This window comes from Mixophyes fleayi, chromosome 5 (genome assembly GCF_038048845.1).
Source record: "Mixophyes fleayi isolate aMixFle1 chromosome 5, aMixFle1.hap1, whole genome shotgun sequence".
NCBI classification, from domain to species: Eukaryota; Metazoa; Chordata; class Amphibia; order Anura; family Limnodynastidae; genus Mixophyes; species Mixophyes fleayi.
Window position 1 is genome coordinate 220,220,126 of NC_134406.1, and position 19,695 is coordinate 220,239,820.

The 19,695-nt window shown below is 39.7% G+C and overlaps 1 protein-coding gene across 1 annotated transcript in view; it reads left to right on the forward strand.

Moving 5' to 3' along the window:
• The first annotated feature begins 3,661 nt into the window (after positions 1–3,661).
• LOC142159002 (chloride channel protein C-like) overlaps positions 3,662–19,695 on the forward strand; it is a 128,110-nt gene continuing 112,076 nt past the window's right edge. The window contains exons 1-2 of the mRNA XM_075213498.1: positions 3,662–3,741; positions 6,083–6,134. Coding sequence (XP_075069599.1) covers positions 3,732–3,741; positions 6,083–6,134 — 62 coding nt within the window. The 5' untranslated portion in view covers positions 3,662–3,731. The remainder of the gene's footprint in view (positions 3,742–6,082; positions 6,135–19,695) is intronic.

Sequence of the window (19,695 nt, forward strand, 5' to 3'; positions counted from 1 at the left end):
AAGACTGAACTGTTTGTGTACACACTGCATTGTTTGTATACTACACTGTGGTGGTAGATGTCCTGAAAGTCAGGAGTGCTTGAACATATGTGACGCTCCGGCGAATTGAGAGCCTAGTGGTTTTCATGTTAGCCACGCCCCATTGGCACGTTTGCCACGCCCCCAAATGCATGACCACACCTCCCAAAATTTTTGCACCGCCGTTTGGCTAGCTACGCCCCTGAATGTATGACCAGATACCTAAAAAAAATTTGGGGCTTACTTGACTATGAGGGGGGCCCCATGAATTTGTTGTACAAGGGCCCTGAATTCTTCTTGGCAGCCCTGGGTATATTTACTAAACTGCCGGTTTGAAAGAGCTGAAATGTTCCTATAGCAACCAATCAGTTTCTAGTTATCATTTAGTACATTCTACAAAATATACAGCTAGAATCAGATAGGCAACATGTCCACTGTGTCAACATGTCCACAAACCCGCAGTTTAGTAAATATACCACTAAATCTACATTAGATTAGTAAATCATATAAGGACAGCATGTCTTTATAAACTAAATTGTGTGAGGATTACAGGGAAAAATTGTATACAATGTAAAAAAATTCAAAATATAGCAGTAATATTATGAACTATTTATTGTATATTTTACATTATTTGAATCCTTATCTACATGTTGGCTAACACTGTAGCAACTATGCAGATGAGCAGAACTTCAGGTTTGCTGCAGCCCATTGTTTTTACTTCAGATGAGCTCACAATAGGAACATTACCCACTTGTTTGTATTATCAACATATGTTACTCATGAGAGCTGAACATTGTTTCTGCAACATTACATTTACAGTAAACACATTTTCCTGCCCAGTCACACAAAGTTACAAGGTGGCGTTACACCCTAGTTACAAACAAGTGGTTTTTATATCACAGTGATACACTCTCCATAGGCAGCTGTAAAAATACAGAGATTAGGTAGCAAAATATAATGGGGGTATTTATGAAGCACTGAAAATGTGGTTGGAGGAGCAAAACTTTTTATTCCTGCTTTGTGATGTATGATTAGCACAGCAAGGTGGACTTGAATATGATAGGAGTTAATATTTCATGCCTCTCAACATTTGGGTAGCTGGCACTGGAATGGGGGCGTGGCCATGTCATGTCAGGGGCGTGGTCACACATAGGGAGCATGTCTGGTACTTCTGAGGTGCTAGACAGCCCAGTACTGTCCTCCCCTCTAAACACCTTCATTGCTGTATGCACCAATGTGTACGGCACCTATTCACCTCTGCGCTCTGCCATGCAGAGCAGCAGTGAACTGACTATACCAGTGTTGGCTAACCTGTGACACTCCAGGTGTTTGTGAAACTACAAGTCCCAGCCTGCTTTGCCAATATATAGCAGCTTATTGCTGGAAGAGTATGCTGGGACTTGAAGTTTCACCACACCTGGAGTGTCACAGGTTAGCCAACACTGGACTATACTAACCAACATTCCCACCTGCTGGACAGAGCTGTCCCAATCAGGACAGAGATCTCAAATCGGGACAGAGCCCTTGAATCGAGACTGTCCTGCCTACAACAGGAGGTATAATATTTGCTCTGTATGATAGGTGGAGCTGGCCTGACATGGACATAAATTGTTATTATGTTTTTTTAGTATAGCACCACCATATTATGCAGTGCTTTCCAGGGAATACTGACTCACTCACTTCAGTCCCTGCCCCATTGAAGCTTACAGTCTAATTTCCCTACTACACAAACACACAGTTCATTTTGTCAGAAGCCAAGTATGTTTTTGGACTATAGGAGGAAACCCCACACAAACACAGAAGAGATGGTACCCATGACCCCAGCACTGTGGCAACAATGCTGCTCACTGTGCCACCATGCTACATATATGTTTAATATTGCATATGACATGCACACTAATGCAAACATGGGCTTCTGTTCAGTGGGATGTTGTCTATTAATTAAGGCAGGCCTGTGGTTCAGCTTAGTCAAACAAATATTTGCAGGTAGAAATCTTTAAAACCTAGTTTGACCCTGGAAATTTTGAGTAACATGGAATAAATCTACTATATATCTTTTTAATTTCTGTTGTTTTTTTTTTAAAGTTATTGTACAAGTTAAGAACATCTGAACACAACAACTAAAAAAATAAACCAAACAAAACAAAGCAAACCCCCAACTAATAACTACCTGTATCTCAAACGCTTGTGAATAGGAGTTTCACAATTAGAATATGTGGCATGGTTGCACATATAAAACAAGAGGTAGGGGAGGACTGTGCTCCTCGCCAGGCAATGTTTCTATGTCATCCAAAAATAACTGCACGTGCCCTGGTCCATCTTATCCAAATTTTATGTTTAGATTTCTGTACAAATCTTTTGGCACACAGTGGCATTTGCCAAGTCCACCCATTTATGGAAACAGAGATTTTCTCCCACTACCCATGCTCTGGCTATAATAACATTAATCAGTAGCATCAGGGCTGCCACCAGAAATTGCAGGGCCCAGTACAAATGTAATAGGCAGGGCCCCCCTCCTTGCTTCTCTCACCCCATCTCCATTTTTTAATTATTCTCTAGCCGCTTGCCTCACCCCATTCTCTACAGTCACCCCCCCCCCATCCCCAGCTCCATCTAACCCCTGCAGTAATTTACTTACCTCTCTGCGTCTTCTTGCTGTCTCCTTTCGACTCCTCTCTATTGACAGCACTGTCACGTTATTAACTACATGACGTCAGCGATGCTGCAGAGAGTCTCTCTGCCTTGTCGTGGCACTCTGCCCGGGAGCTTGGCACCTGAGGCTGGAGCAAATAGCAGAAACTGTGGGGCCCCGACATGTTGGGAGTGGAGCCAAACATGCCTACAAGGGGGCCCACTGCCACATCCTTAGTTACGTGCAGAGGTCTCTCCCCACACCACCACTCGCATCTCAGGAACAACTGCTGCCTAGAAATAGCGCCTGCTACTTCCCTTATTCACTCTGGATGACTCCTCCCCTAATAAATTTGGGCTCAGGGCTGGTGGGGCCCCACTCTGCTGCTGGGCCCCATACTGCTGTACTCCCTGTACCCCCCTGATGGCGGCCCTGAGTACCATTATATTGAACACATATTGGGATACTTGTCTGCTAAGAGACCCTATCTATGTACTTTAGTAGGGTTTTTAGTGGGGATATAAGGACCCCGTTTGATCACCAAGGAATTACCTCAAAGCTTCCCTTACTGAATCCATAATCCATTTTCTCAAGGTAGATAAATCTATTTAGTGAATGGTCAGGTTAGGAAGTGTAAGACCTTGTGTGGCTTTGTATCTACAGAGTGCACTAATTTTACATCTTCATCCCCTTCCCCTTTACCAGGTCAGAGAGGAGATATATTTATTATTATTATTTTTTAAAACATATCCAAGAATACTTATTGGTGCATGATGTGAATAATTTGAATATTGATGAATAATAATAGGGATGTTATAATGAACGCTGTCCCATTTATGGAAGAGTATGGGAGTTTGGGGAGGGGGAACTAGTGGGACAAGAACACATTCTTACATTTTCATACTGTTATTACTTTAAACAAGATAAACTTAAGCTTAGCTATTCTTTTACCCCAGTAAACGTGTTGATAGATCAACAGAGAGGGCTCTAGAGAATGTTGCTTTCAAATTGTGCAGAAGGAAGTATTCTAAAAAGAATAACTGCAGAGGAAAAAGGGCCACAGTAATTTATTCTGCACACCATGATTTCAGGTAACAATCTATCAGGTTCTATAATATATAAAATCAATGTGCTTCTGTAACAGCTCTTGGTATGATAAGATGTGATTACAACTGTATAACTATATTATTGTTAGCGATAGCATTGGTTGTTATACGGGATTGTTTTGTTAAGTGTGTAGTTGAGTGTGTCTCTTTATGGTGAATTAAAAGCTTGGTTCCCTCTTAAAGTTTTTCCCCTTTGGATATTCAGGAGTATGGAAAAGTGATAAACTATTTACTGTACAAAGCACACTGTTTAATTCCTGTGTATATAGCTGTATTTGTCAGTATTCAGTTTCCACAATAGTTTTAGTATTTCTAGTTGTTACAATGAATGATGAGTTGTTATTCTTATTTTCTTTGTGCAATTGTTCTGTGTAGCTAATGGGCACCTTAACCATTTATGTGCACATCACCATTTCAGATATGGCTATTTTAGAATTTCAGTGTCTGTCACTTAAATATGTGGAGACTCACACGGCATTGTGTTGAGGTGTGTTGTGTTTGCCCCCTCTCCATTGTCATTAGTATACTGATACAGGGTTCAGTGCAACAAGGTACTCGTTATTAGTGTGAATACTTTATTATACATCCATACAGTTTCACCGGTACTTAATGCATCTTATGCATCTTTGTTATGTTTTTATGTGACATTATAATCATAATGTGATATTGAAATCTAAATATTCTATATGGATACTTGATTATATATATGTGTGTGTGTGTGTGTGTAATACAGGGGTCGGCAACCCCTGAAACACTTGCCAGACGTCGCTCGCCTACCATATCTGTCTGGCACGATGAGCTCCGCAGCTGCCTCACTAAAGCAGCCGATGATCCGGACAACGGAGCTTCTGTGCATGCGCAGCGGCTCCAATTCGGCCATCATTGGCTGCTTTAGTGAGGCAGCTCCCAGGTTTCGTTATGAAACGGAGGAGGGGTGCTGACTCCAAAAGTATGAGGAACACTATGAATTGGGGGCACAACTATGTGGCATGATATGAATTGGGGCACAACTATGTGGCATGATATGAATTGGGGACACAACTATGTGGCATACTGTGAATTGGGGGCACATCTATGTGGCATGATATGATTTGTGGACACAGCTAACTGGCATATTATGAATTGGGGGCGGTGGCATGATATGAATTGAGGCACAACTATGTGTCATAATTTGAACTGGGGCACTACTGTGTGGCATAAAATGAACGTTTGTTTGTCGTCCCAATTCCTGTTAATATTATGACATTAGCATCATAAAGTAAGACATAATTAAATGAGAGTTATAAGGTTGCCAACCACTGGTGTAATATATGACGATGAAGAGATACAAATAAGATAGATATGTGATAGATCCATAGATAGATATGTGATAGATTCATAGATAGATACAGTGGTAGAAGTGGGGGTGTATATGGTGGTATACCATACCACCACTTCTCCTACTGCCTTCATTGTGAAACTGTCAAATTCCATTCATTCACATTCCCATTACACTTTTCATACCGCCACTTCTATATTTCCATACCGCCACTTTTAAATTTCCACTTCGACCAATGGATACATATGTGATAGATCCATAGATAGACATGTGATAGATCCATATATAGATATGTCATGGATCCATATATAGATATGTGAAAGATCCATAGATAGATAGATACTGGATTGTGTGAAGGGTTATTATATATTTAGAACTTGTAGATTGAGATCAGATATCTGTTAGGTCTCAGTATGATTTAGATCTTTAGCTAGATTTATAGACTTAAACCTTGTAAATTGGGCTGATGCCAGTACAATGTCTGTGTCAGTATTTAAATTGTAAGGATGAGGCTAGTACTTTTTTTTTTTATTATTTTAATCTTCAACTTTTTAACTTTACATTTACCTTGAGGTGACTTTCTCATTTTGAAACAGGGTATCTTGTCTTCTAAGCACATTGGAGGGCTGAGATACAAGCTCTCCAATTCAGACTTTGTTACTGGAAAATGTAATGTTGGGCCCCCTGTCTTATTGGGCAAAAGTAGTTTGCCCCTTTATTAAGATGGCCATAGATTCGATCACTATTTCTGCACAAGAATCCTCTGCTGCTTATGTCCGCCAGTAGTACTGACAGTGACAACTTAGCTGGGAGCATTTTCCAGAATTGGACAATAACATAAGAGGAAACCAATCCAATGCCTTTGTAGCCTAAAACATAATATAGCAAACAGATCAAGTACTGTTTTTACCGAAGCTATATGCAAATAGTTTTGGGAGATACAATACTACATTTAAAGTTCAAGCATACAAGTTTTATGAATACTAAACTTACTTTTTTCTGCTGCAGCTTGCTTCAGGTCTGGATATACACGAATCAAGGACTCCAGCCCATTGACTCGGTAAGTTCAACCTGGAGTTATAATTTACTTATTGTATATAGTTGTGCATCCTTAAGGAAATCTTTGAAACATGACTGTTTGATGTATTTAAGGATCAAATGTTGAATATCACTACTGTAAGCCTTTATACCCAGCAACTGTCTTGTTTTCATGGTAAAATTAGTGGATTTGCATATGATTTTTCATTTTGGATTGTTGGGAGGTATACTAATAAATTCTCCCAGAAAAGTGCTGCATTGTTTCTTGTTCAATGTAACACATTGGGGCATATTCAGTTGTCGGCGGAAACGCCGAAAATCTTGCGTTCAGCGCACTATTACCATTATTACGGTAATAGTGCACGTAAAAACCGTTATTACGGTAGTTTTCTTGCTGGATTTCAGCTCGAGAGCTGAAATCCAGCTAACTATTACCGTAATAACGGTAGTAGTTTTAACACGGCGGGGAATCCGGACAATTGAATATGCCCCTTAGGGGCATATTCAATTGTCAGAATATCCCGCCACGTAAAAACTTGTACCGTTATTATGGTTTTTACACGCACTATTACTGTAATACCGGTAATAGTGCGCGCGCCGCGAGATTTTCGGCGTTTCGTCCAATTGAATATGCCACTTAGAGGGAGAATCTCGCGGGCATTCTGAAGACACTTTTCAGCTAGTGTAGGGGCATTCTCTATTATAATACAATTAATGGGAACTCCAGGGGACAGCCTGTTTATGTAGTCCTGTATATATTTTAAGGCAGGAGGATTAGTCCTTTCAGATGCAATTAACTAAGGATCCATGTGATATATAATAATGCAGACCCTTGCAGTACATCCTTGTTTGTTGACAAAGTTCTCAATCACATGAGTGTGAACATATTTGTTCATATTAATAGAGAAACACCCTTTTTTCTCTCTAAAAGTATCTCTGAAATTACCTCATGAATACCATAAACCTTATTGGCTAGTCAATTAATAACATATAGGTTTTGAGTATCCGTTTATACATCAGTTACTGTATTTGATACAGGTTTTGGTCTAAATCGATATTTCTCTTGAAAGGTGAAATAAAGACATAACTACATTGAGGTTCAGAATGATATATCTTTATTATTTCCTAAAGCACCTATTGAGATATATATATAATATAGGATTGATGGCGCGTTGTAACAGAATTTCTGCTAGTTTTATCAGTTTATTTCCTTTTGGTTTATCATTATATTCACATTTTTTAATATTTTGCTAACTTGGTTATAAATATATTATGCAACATTATTTTAATGCATATCACTAAAGTTTGACATATGTTTTATATTATCTTATCCCCAGAGTGCCCCTCATACACATTTCTGTTCTCTTTAAATATTTGCATCTACTATTATGTGTGGGTGCACCGCTTCTATGGTACTGGACTTTTAAAAAGAATTATAAAATTCTGATACTGCTATTTGGTTTAAACCATCTCTCTATGAAGTGTGGGATTTTCCTGGTGCAATATTTTTGGTTTTCTAAGAGACTTGTGGGTTTATCAGTTCTAGTCACAGTAATTTATATTCCCATAAAATTAGATTTTATTTATTACCTTTATACGAAAGAAATTTACGTTAAACTGCTTGTTATGGTGAACTTATTTGAATTTCTCATAATTGAAAACACGTCTTGCTAAACAAAAGTTCCCAGGTAAGCTAATCTGGGTGATGAATATATGTATGTGGGTTTGTTACTTGCAAAAACAATAGTGTTATGATTTACAGTAAATACGCTGTATCCTTTTTACCTTTTGTTCAGTAGCATGGTGGCTAAGATAATATACTGGTGAATGATATTCTTAATAGAGATTTTATACTTCTATCTGAAATAGAAAACAACAGTGGTAGAAGTGTATTATTGAATATGGGTCTATTTATTAATATAATATTACTCAGTTGGGTCATTCCACATCAGATCACCCAAAAAAACATGAAATGTCCACCACCCATCTCAGATTTCTACGAATTTTTTTTAGTTAAGAGAGGATGTCAAAACAACTATTTTTGCCAAATATCTCGACTATCTGACTATTAGTTGATTAAATATTGATTTTTCACGATTTACTAATCGCTGCTTCTTTATCCAGTTTATTTAAAGTATTACGGATGTTTATTAAGGAATCGCCCAAAAATTTGGACCCCTAAGGTAACTCTTCCTCCCGAATCCAAAAATCTAAACCAAATTACTTTATTTGCCTCATGTTATGCGTTATGGCAAAAAAGCATGTTTTCGAATATAATTAAAAACGCTAGATTCAATTGACATTAGGGATCCCATTTTTTGGGGGGTGTTTAAATAAAGTATAAATTACTACCACAAAAAAAATCAGCCAGGTACTCTGTTTCATAATGGAGAAAAAAAATAATGAAGTTAATGCTCGATTACTGCTGTACAGCATACATAATTTACACATTGTTAAAAACCATACCAAAAAAGTGAACTAAACTGAGGCAATGGGATAAAACTCCCATACAGGAAATGAACAAACAGAAACTGATGGGAAGGGGATTTCCTTTAGAGAGACCAAAACTGAAACTTTCCAGAAAGAGAGAGGTTTTAATTATATTCGAAAAACGTGCGTTTTTTGCCGTAACGCAAAACATGAGGCAGATAAAGTAATTTGGTTTTTTATTCAGGAGGAAGTTAAGGCCTTAGGGGTCCAAATTTTGTGTTGATTCCTTAATAAACAGCCGTGATACTTCAAATAAACTGGGTAAAGAAGCAGCGTTTAGTAAATTATTTAATAAATTGAAAAATCAATATTTAATCAACTAATAGTCAGATAGTCTAGATATTTGGCAGAAATAGTTGTTTTGACATCCTCTCTTAACTAAAAAGATTTCGTAGAAATCTGAGATGGGTGGTAGACAACCCTGGTTGAACTGACATGGAATGACCCAGTTATCTCGGTGATACTGGTCTGGAGCAGTAAGAGATAACTTCTCATTTCGCCGGTTCAGTATGAGGGATACGGATCCTGGGTTTCAGATAACAGAAGAAGGATGTCAGCGGTATTTGTACCACCACAATACTTGTTAAATTTCACAGGTGCATCTGACATTTGCTTCTATTTTTGGACAAATGCACCCATATGCATAGATTGTGCACATGGAAATGTGTGTCAAAGTAGTCAAACTTTATATATTTGGATGGAGGTGTCAGGTCAGAAGTTTCTTGCTGTGTTCCGGCTAGGTGCATGGATGACTTTACTTCCTCTATAATACAACATATCATAAAGATATATTCATAAATTTCCAAAACATAAAAAATTGAGGAGCATTCATGACATTTTTATGAATGTAACATTTTGCAAGTATGATGCTCAGTGTAGAGAGTCACACTTGCCAACTTTGGAAACCTCCCCTCTGAGACATCCCAGAGGGGAGGTCTAGTGGCAAATACAGGAGGAGGCGTGGACCTTGGCCTCATCCCCTTCTACAAAATACTAAAATTCACGGCACTGCGTAGCGGGCGCTGAGCTTTACGACGTCGATTGCATCATCAAGCCCCAGGTCCACAAAGACCAGCGAGGATACTTACTCTGAAATTTGGGAACCTCTCAGAAATTTGGGGAGCGTAGGCAAGTATGCCACACTTTTATAAAGCAGAGTATGCGGGAAAATATTATTTTCCTGCACCATGGTTTGATAAGTGTGTGAAGCTTAACTGGAAAATGGTGGAGCTCTTCAGCTGGACTGCGGCAACTTTTATGACAGAAAAATAACAGGGAATAAAAAAAGCTAGCACTATTAAGTCATATCTTAGATATATTTAATTTTTATTTCCTTCAAATTATACTTTACATGTAAGCGTATTGCCCACAATCTATATCTAGTAGTGATCACACACATTAAGACCAGTAAGTTTAAAAAGAGTTTATAACATTTTACAGTATATAGTAACGGCACATGGGCCGGATGGTATTGTCATTATGGTAGTTATGCCCTTGGTAGACTGCACGGTTACTACCACTAGAAATACATGAAAATTCTCTAATTTGAGTTTAGCAATTTCACTTGTTTATATTGAAAAACAACACGGGAATGTGTGGTGCAACGCATGATTTATCTGATTGAGCATGTTGTATGTGTACACAGCAGGGTTACACGTTAAACTTAAATCAGTCACATTTTCTGTACCATGTGCCTCGTTATTTTGGAATTTATGAATAATTCTGTTTCCTGAAGAGTAATCCAGACTTTTTTTTACCAAGGTTGATGCCGCAGATAACTAACACTCTGTGGACAAAAATGTATGTCTGTGCCTGAGCCCACAGCCTCAGGCTGCCACAGGGAGTACATTTCTTTAAGGTAAAGAATATTATTCCAACATCAGACCTTGCCAAAGAATAAAGTGCCCAGCCACAACATGGGGCCAATTCAATTCAGCCTGCGCACTATTACCGTTAGTACAGTAAAAGTGCGCAGTGTTACCATTAGTACAGTAATTTTAACGCTGATTTTTGCTCGCACCTCGGGCTGCTAGTAAAAATCTGGGTTGGGCAGCACGGTGGCTTAGTGGTTAGCACTTCTGCCTCATAGCACTGGGGTCATGAGTTCAATTCCCAACCATGGCCTTATCTGTGTGGAGTTTGTATGTTCTCCCCGTTTGCGTGGGTTTCCTCCAGGTGCTCCGGTTTCCTCCCACACTCCAAAAACATACTGGTAGGTTAATTGGCTGCTAACAAAAATTGACCCTAGTCTGTGTGTCTGTCTGTCTGTGTGTGTGTTAGGGAATTTAGACTGTAAGCTCCAATGGGGCAGGGATTGATGGGAGTGAGTTCTCTGTACAGCACTGCGGAATTAGTGGCGCTATATAAATAAATGGGGATGATGATGATGGGTTAAAATTACTGTATTAAAGGTAATAGTACTAACACCGTGTTAATCCTAGGCTAATGTGGCCAAATTGAATCGGCCCCTATGAGTCTAAATGATAAAGTGGTATATGCTTTACCTTGTTATGCCTATCTCTGTCTCTTAATACAAAAACTGGATATAATAATACAAAGCAGCAAATGGCTTGTGAAGCAATATACAAATGTTTTTAGTAGCAGAGTTTACAGGATAAAACTATGTAGTTTCGAGACAGGTCTCTTCAGATATAAATTTAAAAGTATCATAGTGGCCATATTTATATAAAATACAACCAATCACAGGACACTTACAGTAAATCACCATAGGGGAATGGACGAGGTAAACTTTGGGGTGTGCCTTTCATTTTTAAGGGTTTACAGACATTTTCCAGAGAGCAAAGAAGCTAAATTCTACATTTCTTTAGATCTATTCTGGAACTATGCACATGCATACTGCAAGGCACAAAGGAAATGCATGCACTTATACACAATAAAGCAATGTACAGGTAGGGGCCAAAAAATGAAAACACTAATATATAACGCTAAACATTATAGTTCGCCGGGCCAGTATGGTCTGTGTGCGCATTGACATTGAATCTATCAGTGTCTGGAATTTTCCCAGGAGGTTGCAGATCCATTTTTCCACAGGAAAGTCACTTAAATAACGCCGGGTTGGTGGTGGTGGAAAATGCTGTCTCAGGCACCGTTCCCATAAATGCTCACTTGGGTTCAGATCTGTTGACTGAGAAGGACACAACATTTGGATAACATCAGTGTCATGCTTATTAAACCGCACATGCTCTGAGGATAGGGGAATTGACATCAGGGAAGACACTACTGTCAGGAAAGAAATGTTGCAACATGGGTCGAAGATGATCACTCAGTACCATTAAGACGTAAATAGCATTGACCTTGCCTTGCAGGGGAATGGCGGCACCCAAACCATGCCAGGAAAATATGGCCCACAGCATTATGGAACCACAAGAACCCTTCACCGTTGCAAACAAGCAATCAGGACTCTTGAGTTATTTAGGTTATCACTACATGTACATTCATCTGTTTGTGGAGAACATGGTGAAGAATGATTCATCTGACCATTCATCATGTCTTCCACTGTTCGGTAGTCAATTGCCTATGCTCTATGTGAAACTGAACACGCATATGTGCCTTGCCCGCTGTGATGAGTGGTCTTATGCACTGCAACCAGACTAGGATATCCTGCTTTATCAAGTGCTCAACGGGTCATTTTTTATTAAACTCACCCTTTTGTTCATCCTCATTTTAATGCACTTCAAATTAATGATTAATTAATGCACAGCTCTCACAGCCCTGCACTTCTGCCCAGTGTTACCCTTTGCTGATGATTTTTTTACCTTCAGAGTTCTATGCTGACATCATCTTAGACATCACTGCTCGTGAAACATTAGCACACATTCAGCTTTCTTGGACATTGAAGCTCCAACCAAACATGTTCCAGCAATCACCACCTTTTCAAAGTAACTAAGTAACTATAGGTAATTAGGGCAATCCAGCATATTTATATATGACACTAACCATGTTATCCCCATAATTGTTGCATGACTCACCCCTGTGTAAAAGCTCTTGCTTTCATTATTTGGTTATGTCCCTCAGTTACCAAAATGTTTCTTTTTTTTGCCAATAACATAGCAGACCCAGACTCACAAATAACACACAGCCCTTTTGTACTGTATAAAAATATATATAATAGCAATTACATATACAGGTTAAGAGTTGTATGGAACAATGTGTGTGATATATATATGTATGTATATATATATATATATATATATATATATATATATATATATATATATATATATATATATAATGAGTTAATCAAAATTTAAAAAATAAATGGAGAATGAAAAGTAATGGCAAACAATTACATAGGGGTGAACAGTGGGATATACACTGGTGCCTGTTTAGAGATATTCAGGAGGACAAATTTGTAGATTGTCTATATACACATGGGGTGTAGGAGTAAGTAGGAATAATTGTGGGATAAGTTGTGTTATATAGTTGGAATTGTACTGGAGTAATTTTAGGGATAAAGGTCTGAGTAATCGTATAAGTGAGGATTGGAACAGTGGGGTGATTGTGAAGTGACATTTTGGATTGAATTTCGGTGGAAATGGGGTTCCAAAAGTTATCAGTCAATGAATGCTAAAGAGTAATATAAGGCAATAATAAAGCAAAAGAATAGTGAAAGATAAAAAATCAAAAGAATAATAATATAAAATTAATGTATATGACAAACTAGTATATAATTGTTCATGGCAATATTGAAAGAGATTATAAACCACTAGAACCACATCACTATAGCAGCCCTCTTTCCGAGGAATACAATATGTTCCAAAGTAATTGGGTGCCAGGTCTTAACTTGTGGAAGTAGCAGTTTATAAAATACAATATCGTAGGATAAGTTCAAAATACAGGCCAAAGTCAAGGCAGGAAGATGTTATTAGCAGATCCAGAAACAGGCAATGGTCAGGGGTAGGAGGAAGTCTGAGGTACAGTCCGGGTCACAACATGAAGTCAAATCAGATCAGAATATCAAACAGCACACTAGCTGTGGCAGAAACTCTCACCAGCACAGGTGAACAACAGGAAGGAGTTTTCATTTAGAGAGGACCCAATGGGAAGAGCCCGGTTTATTAGCTGCAGTAGTACAGCAGACTCTGATAACCAAGATTACCTAGCAGCTACAGCTGCTGCCTATCGCCTGACTAGACGCCGTCAGTGCAGAGAGAGATGCCGTTACGCAGCAACCAGCCCAGAGGAAGGCAGTGCCCACTGCTGCCTGATAGGCTGAGGATACAGGTTGCCATTACTAGGCAACCGTTCGGCGGACAGCGTTCCCTGCCTCTGTTCTTAAAAATAATTAGAGAAAAATTGATCAGGTTTTGCTTTCATATACCCAAGAGTGTGAAAAATGTACATACTACTTTTATAAGGTTATGATCATGTGATGGTGGCTGCTATGCTGTGATTGTTTTTAGTTAATTGCGATTGGTGTGATACTCAGCCTGGTTACTCACTGGCATTCCAAAATGGCATCCAACGTACATTTTTAATGCATGCGCAATGTGTGCAAGCGCAAGCAAAAATAAAACCCATCCTATGAATTCATACCCATTTGCGTTCATACATATGTATGTATGCATTCCAGCGCTGCTGTAGCAAGTTTAAACAGCATTATTCCTTATTTTTACACATTGATTTCTATGGCTCATTCATTTCAATGGAATTGTGTGCTACATTTATAAACTCCATTGTAATGAATAGACCATAGGATAAATGAACCATTGACATGAATGGAGCTGCTCATCACTCATGATAGTTTTCCTCTCTAATCAATAGAGATTAATTTAAGGTCTATTGAAGTGTGATCAAAGAAGGGATTTCCCGGGGCTCCTCTTACCACCTGACTATCAGCAAAGCGCTCGGTATCCATAGGGTTAACTTGGAAAAGCATTTGTGATTGGCAGAGCGGTTAGGGTGGAGTCCATTGTGTTTTTTGTTTTTTTATTTGATTAACCTTTGAATTAAAAGAAGGTCTGGCTTTGATTCTATTTAGATTAAAAGAAAATTGTATTTCCCTTTGGTTAACAAATTAAGGACATTAACCATTGGATTACAGATGTTTTTCCTTTGGACTAAAAGAAGGCCTGGATTGGATTTCCATCTGCAATACAAACAAGGACATTTCCTTTCAGATTGTAAATTAAAATTAATTTCCTTTTGGTTTAAATTTTTTTTCCCTCTGGATTAAAAGTCTGTCCTGGATTTCCTTATGAATTAAAAATTATTTTAAAGGAACAGAGCCTGGAAGATAATCTATATCTAATTTATATTTAAAGAAAATCTCTAATCCAATAATGTTTTGGTATTCCTTTATTCTCTGGTTATTTTTATTATATATTTTATTATGTATTTATAAACTTGAATCTTTTTATAATGTGTTATGGGCAGAAATGTAAAAGTGACAATTTAAAAAAAAAAAAATGAACTCTATTTTTTTTTACAAAACCACTTAATGCCTAATTGTAAGAGCAACTGTTTGCAGTGGTGGAACTATCTCCACTGCAGGGGGTGCAGCCTCTATCGGGCCCAGGGGTGAGAGTGGCTGGGAATATCAGTCCATCCTGGCATAACCAAGCCTTTCCTCAAATATTGCTATGGGGGACAGCAATGCTGTGTTCACTTGCTGGATTTTTTTCCCTTCAAAAATAGTAATTTAACCAAGAGCATTTATTATGTTTTACAATAATAACGCATCCACAGTATTTCATTTTCCCTTTAAATTATATTATTTAGTACCCTTTTAAGGAAAGGAATTTTAAACTGCTTTTTATGGTGAACTGATTTGAATTTCTCATAAGGAAAAACACATCTTACTAAACAAAAGTCCCCTGATGATTGTTACTTTCAAAACAATAATTTTATGATTTACAATAAATACACTGTATCCTTTTCACCTTTCATCACTAGCATGATGACTAATATAATATACTGTTGAATGATATTCCCACAGCCATGATGCCAACCAGCCCCAGGCTGGTCAGCACAGGGCTGGATTTCTTAGGGAGTTGGGGTCCACAAAAAAAAAGTGTGGCCCCGTAGAGGTGCCCACCCCCATGCTGAAAGCACTAGGGCTCTTCCATACCCCTGGGCGGTGGGTGTGTGATAATAAAGTGAATAAGTGTAAATACTGTTTTAGTTCGTGGATCTACAGGTCCCAGCAAGCCCAGGCTGCCATTAACAGTCTGGGCCTGCTAGTGCTTGTAGAACTACAAGCACCAGCATACCCATGGCAGCCAGGGCACGCTGGCACCTGGAGAGTGACACCCTGACACCCAGGGTCCACTGAGCCATGTAGGGCCACAAAATAAATTTAAATAAACCACACTCCTCGTCCATACAACATTGTTTTATTAAAAATTAAAAATAACCCTAATATACTTACCAACATCTGTGTTCTTCATCTGTAAGGGATCCAATCTTGTAAGCTTTTAATACGGAAGGCTTGTGTCCATTATAAAACCCAAGACATTGCAGGTCCTGTAGCTGACCCAAAATTTTACACAGGTGAAAGAACAAAAATCTTCTTTTCTTGAATCTTGAAGAACCCCATATAATCCACTGGATCCATCTGAGCAAAAAAAATAAACCCTCACAGACGATGAGAATTTTGTTCCTTATGCAGGAACAGCTGACGCATAATGAAATATGAAAGATCTATTTATGACCTAGGTGAAATCGAAGGGACTCCACCGCCCCTCCCCCCCCCTTCCCCTGATTTTAAGGGTTAATACTGTTTGGCGGAGGGAACTGCACGCTTTATTTTAAAAAAAAATTAACATCCATCTTTTACAACTATTAATACAGTTACTGTATATTGCCTACTTTCATCCGCTCATTCCCCACCCCATTCACTCCCCTAAAATGTAGGTTGTAGTAAGCCTTTTTTAACTAAACATTATTCGGTTCTGTGCATGTGCAGAATGATTTTGCTGAGTATTTGCTCAAAACAGGCAAATATGTGCCTTAATGACTCAGGTCCCTAATGTTTTATGTAGTGTATTTTGAAAATAATAAATACTAAGCCGCTATATAATTTGAAAGAGCAAATCTTAGACTACATTGATATAACGATGTGACCCTTTTATGTATAGGGTGAAGCCTTTTCTCTGATGTAAACACCTGTTTTTGTCAGAGATAGGGGTTTCACCTTATCATAAATAGCCTCCTAAGAGAGACTGGAAATGAGTTTTAAAAAAGTATATTGATGAAAAGCAAGTTTTTGGGATATCAAGTGGCAATATATTTTGTTAAAGCAGAAACCATAAAAGACACATGAATTTATGTGTGAATACATGATTATACATAAAACAAAGCATACAAAAAATAATAATACAACTGCAATTAAAATACTAAGATAATGTTGTATTTGTCAAAAACACTTGTCATATATATTATAACAAGTAATGTGCATCATACTATAAAATACAAAGATAATAGAAGTCAAATTGCAATTCTGTGGTCTTACAGCCTTTTGCTTTTTATACAGTCATGGAGCTCCTTCTGGTTTCCTTATTCACAGAATCACATAAGTGCGTTGTTCCATATACAATCATCATCATCATCACCATTTATTTATATAGCGCCATTTAATTCTGAAATACATTTAAATCATAAATGAGTATAAAAACAACTGTGAATGATAACGTACTTGATCACCTCTATTGTTTTACTGACTAGTACGGCGGTTCCCAAACTGTGCGCCGCGGCTCCCAGGGGTGCCGCGGCGCTGTCACTGGGGTGCCGCGAGCCAGACATAAAAAAACAAAACAAAGAACACATAAACTTACCAATCCGCTGGGCGCCGGGACCCAGCAGCCTCCTCTCTCCTCCAACAGCTTGTTACTGACGTCGATATTCAGTGACAGCTGCGGGAGAGAGGAGGCTGCTGGGTCCCGGCGCCCGGCGGATTGGTAAGTTTATGTGTTCTTTGGTTTTTTTTTATGTCTGGCGCGGGGCAGAGGAGGGAGAGGGAGAGTGACAGCGGGGCACAGGAGAGTGACAGTGGGGCAGACAGAGGGGCACAGGAGAGTGACAGAGGGGCAGAGGAGAGTGACAGCGGGGCAGACAGAGGGGCACAGGAGAGTGACAGCGGGGCAGACAGAGGGGCACAGGAGAGTGACTGCGGGGCAGACAGAGGGGCACAGGAGAGTGACAGAGGGGCAGAGGAGAGTGACAGCGGGGCAGACAGAGGGGCAGAGGAGAGTGACAGCGGGGCACAGGAGAGTGACAGCGGGGCAGTGGAGGAGGACACAGCGTGAGAGTGGCAGTGGAGGGGGACACAGCCTGAGAGGGGCAGTGGAGGAGGACACAGCGTGAGAGGGGCAGTGGAGGGGGACACAGCGTGAGAGGGGCAGTGGAGGGGGACACAGCGGAGAGGAGCAGTGGAGGAGGACACAGCGTGAGAGGGGCAGTGGAGGGGGACACAGCGGAGAGGGGCAGTGGAGGTGGACACAGCGTGAGAGGGGCAGTGGAGGGGGGACAGGGTGACAGGGGGCAGTGTGAGAGAGGGCAGTGTGTCTGGATGCAGAGGGGACAGTGTGTCTGGATGCAGAGGGGGCAGTGTGTCTGGATGCAGAGGGGGTAGAGTGTCTGGATGCAGAGGGGGCAGTGTGTCTGAGGGCAGTGTGCCTGGATGCAGAGGGGGCAGTGTGCCTGGATGCAGAGGGGGCAGTGTGTCTGGATGCAGAGGGGGCAGTGTGTCTGGATGCAGAGGGGGCAGTGTGTCTGGATGCAGAGGGGCATTTTTGCATACAACTAAATAAGTATTTCTGTCCTGACCTAAATACCTATTATAATTTTTTGACCCAACTACTTCTAAAACAGGACTGCTCAATAATTATTTTGGAGGGGTGCCTTGAAAAAATTTGGAGACTCTAAGGGTGCCGCGTACTGCATAAGTTTGGGAACCACTGGACTAGTATTTTGGGAAATTCATGCCTACAAATACAAACTGTACTTACATTTTCTGTAACTGAAAATATTATTTGTCAACACTGACGGTAGATCTCTGTGGGACAACTTTTTTACTTACCCATTTTATTCAGGAGCTAGTCTGTTGTTATTTCTGGCTCATGGCATCCTGTAGAGACACTACTTCCAATTTCTACAAATAGCTATTTATCCCCAGAGGCACTTAGGTTCTTAGGGACAACGAAGGTCAAATTTTTTTTAATCACTATTTTTTCAAAGCTCCCTGGGTCAATACCTTTTACCGTTATTAAAACTCCTCATCAGAGGTGTACAGTGAAAGTAAAGGGCCAAGAACACAGCCTTGTGGGATACCAACAGAATATGGAAGTGGAAGGGAAAATGTGCCAGAGGTAGAAACATTAAAAGAGCGGTTTGATAGGTAGGAAGTGAACCAGGAAAGAACTGTGTCATGACGGCCAATGGAGTGAATGGTGTGTAGAAGAGGATGATCATATCTTCAAAAGCTTCAGAGATGTCCAGGAGGATAAGCATGGAGAAATGACCCTTAGGGGTAAATTTATCAAGCTGTGAGTTTCCAGTGGGTTTGAAAAGTGGAGATGTTGCTTATAGCAGCCAATCAGATTCTAGTCATCATTTATTTAGTACATTCCACAAAATGATAACTAGAATCTGATCGGTTGCTATAGGCAACATCTCCACTTTTCAAACCCACCGGAAACTCTCAGCTTGATAAATGTATCCCTTAGACTTTGCTGTAAGTAGATCATTGATCACTTTTGAGAAAGCAGGTTCAGTGGAATGGTGGGGGCGGAAATGTGACTGCAAAGTGTCAAGAATGGAGTGAGAGGAGAGAAAGTGAGACCGGTGGTTGTACACAAATCGCTCATGTAATGTAGAGAGGAGAGAAATAGGGCGGCAGTTGGAGAGAGAGAGGCTGGATCGAGAGATGGTTTCTTTAGAATTGGTGAGATGAGCACATGTTTAAAGAAGGATGCAAATGTGCCAGCGACAAGAGACAGGTTAAAGAAATGAGCTAGAGGTGGACATGTAGCGTGGTAGAGAGAGTGTAAGAGAGGGGGAAGGGTTGAGGGGACAGTTTGTAGGGTGCGATGATGAGATGAGTGCAGAGACTTAGACTTCAGTTACTGGAGAGA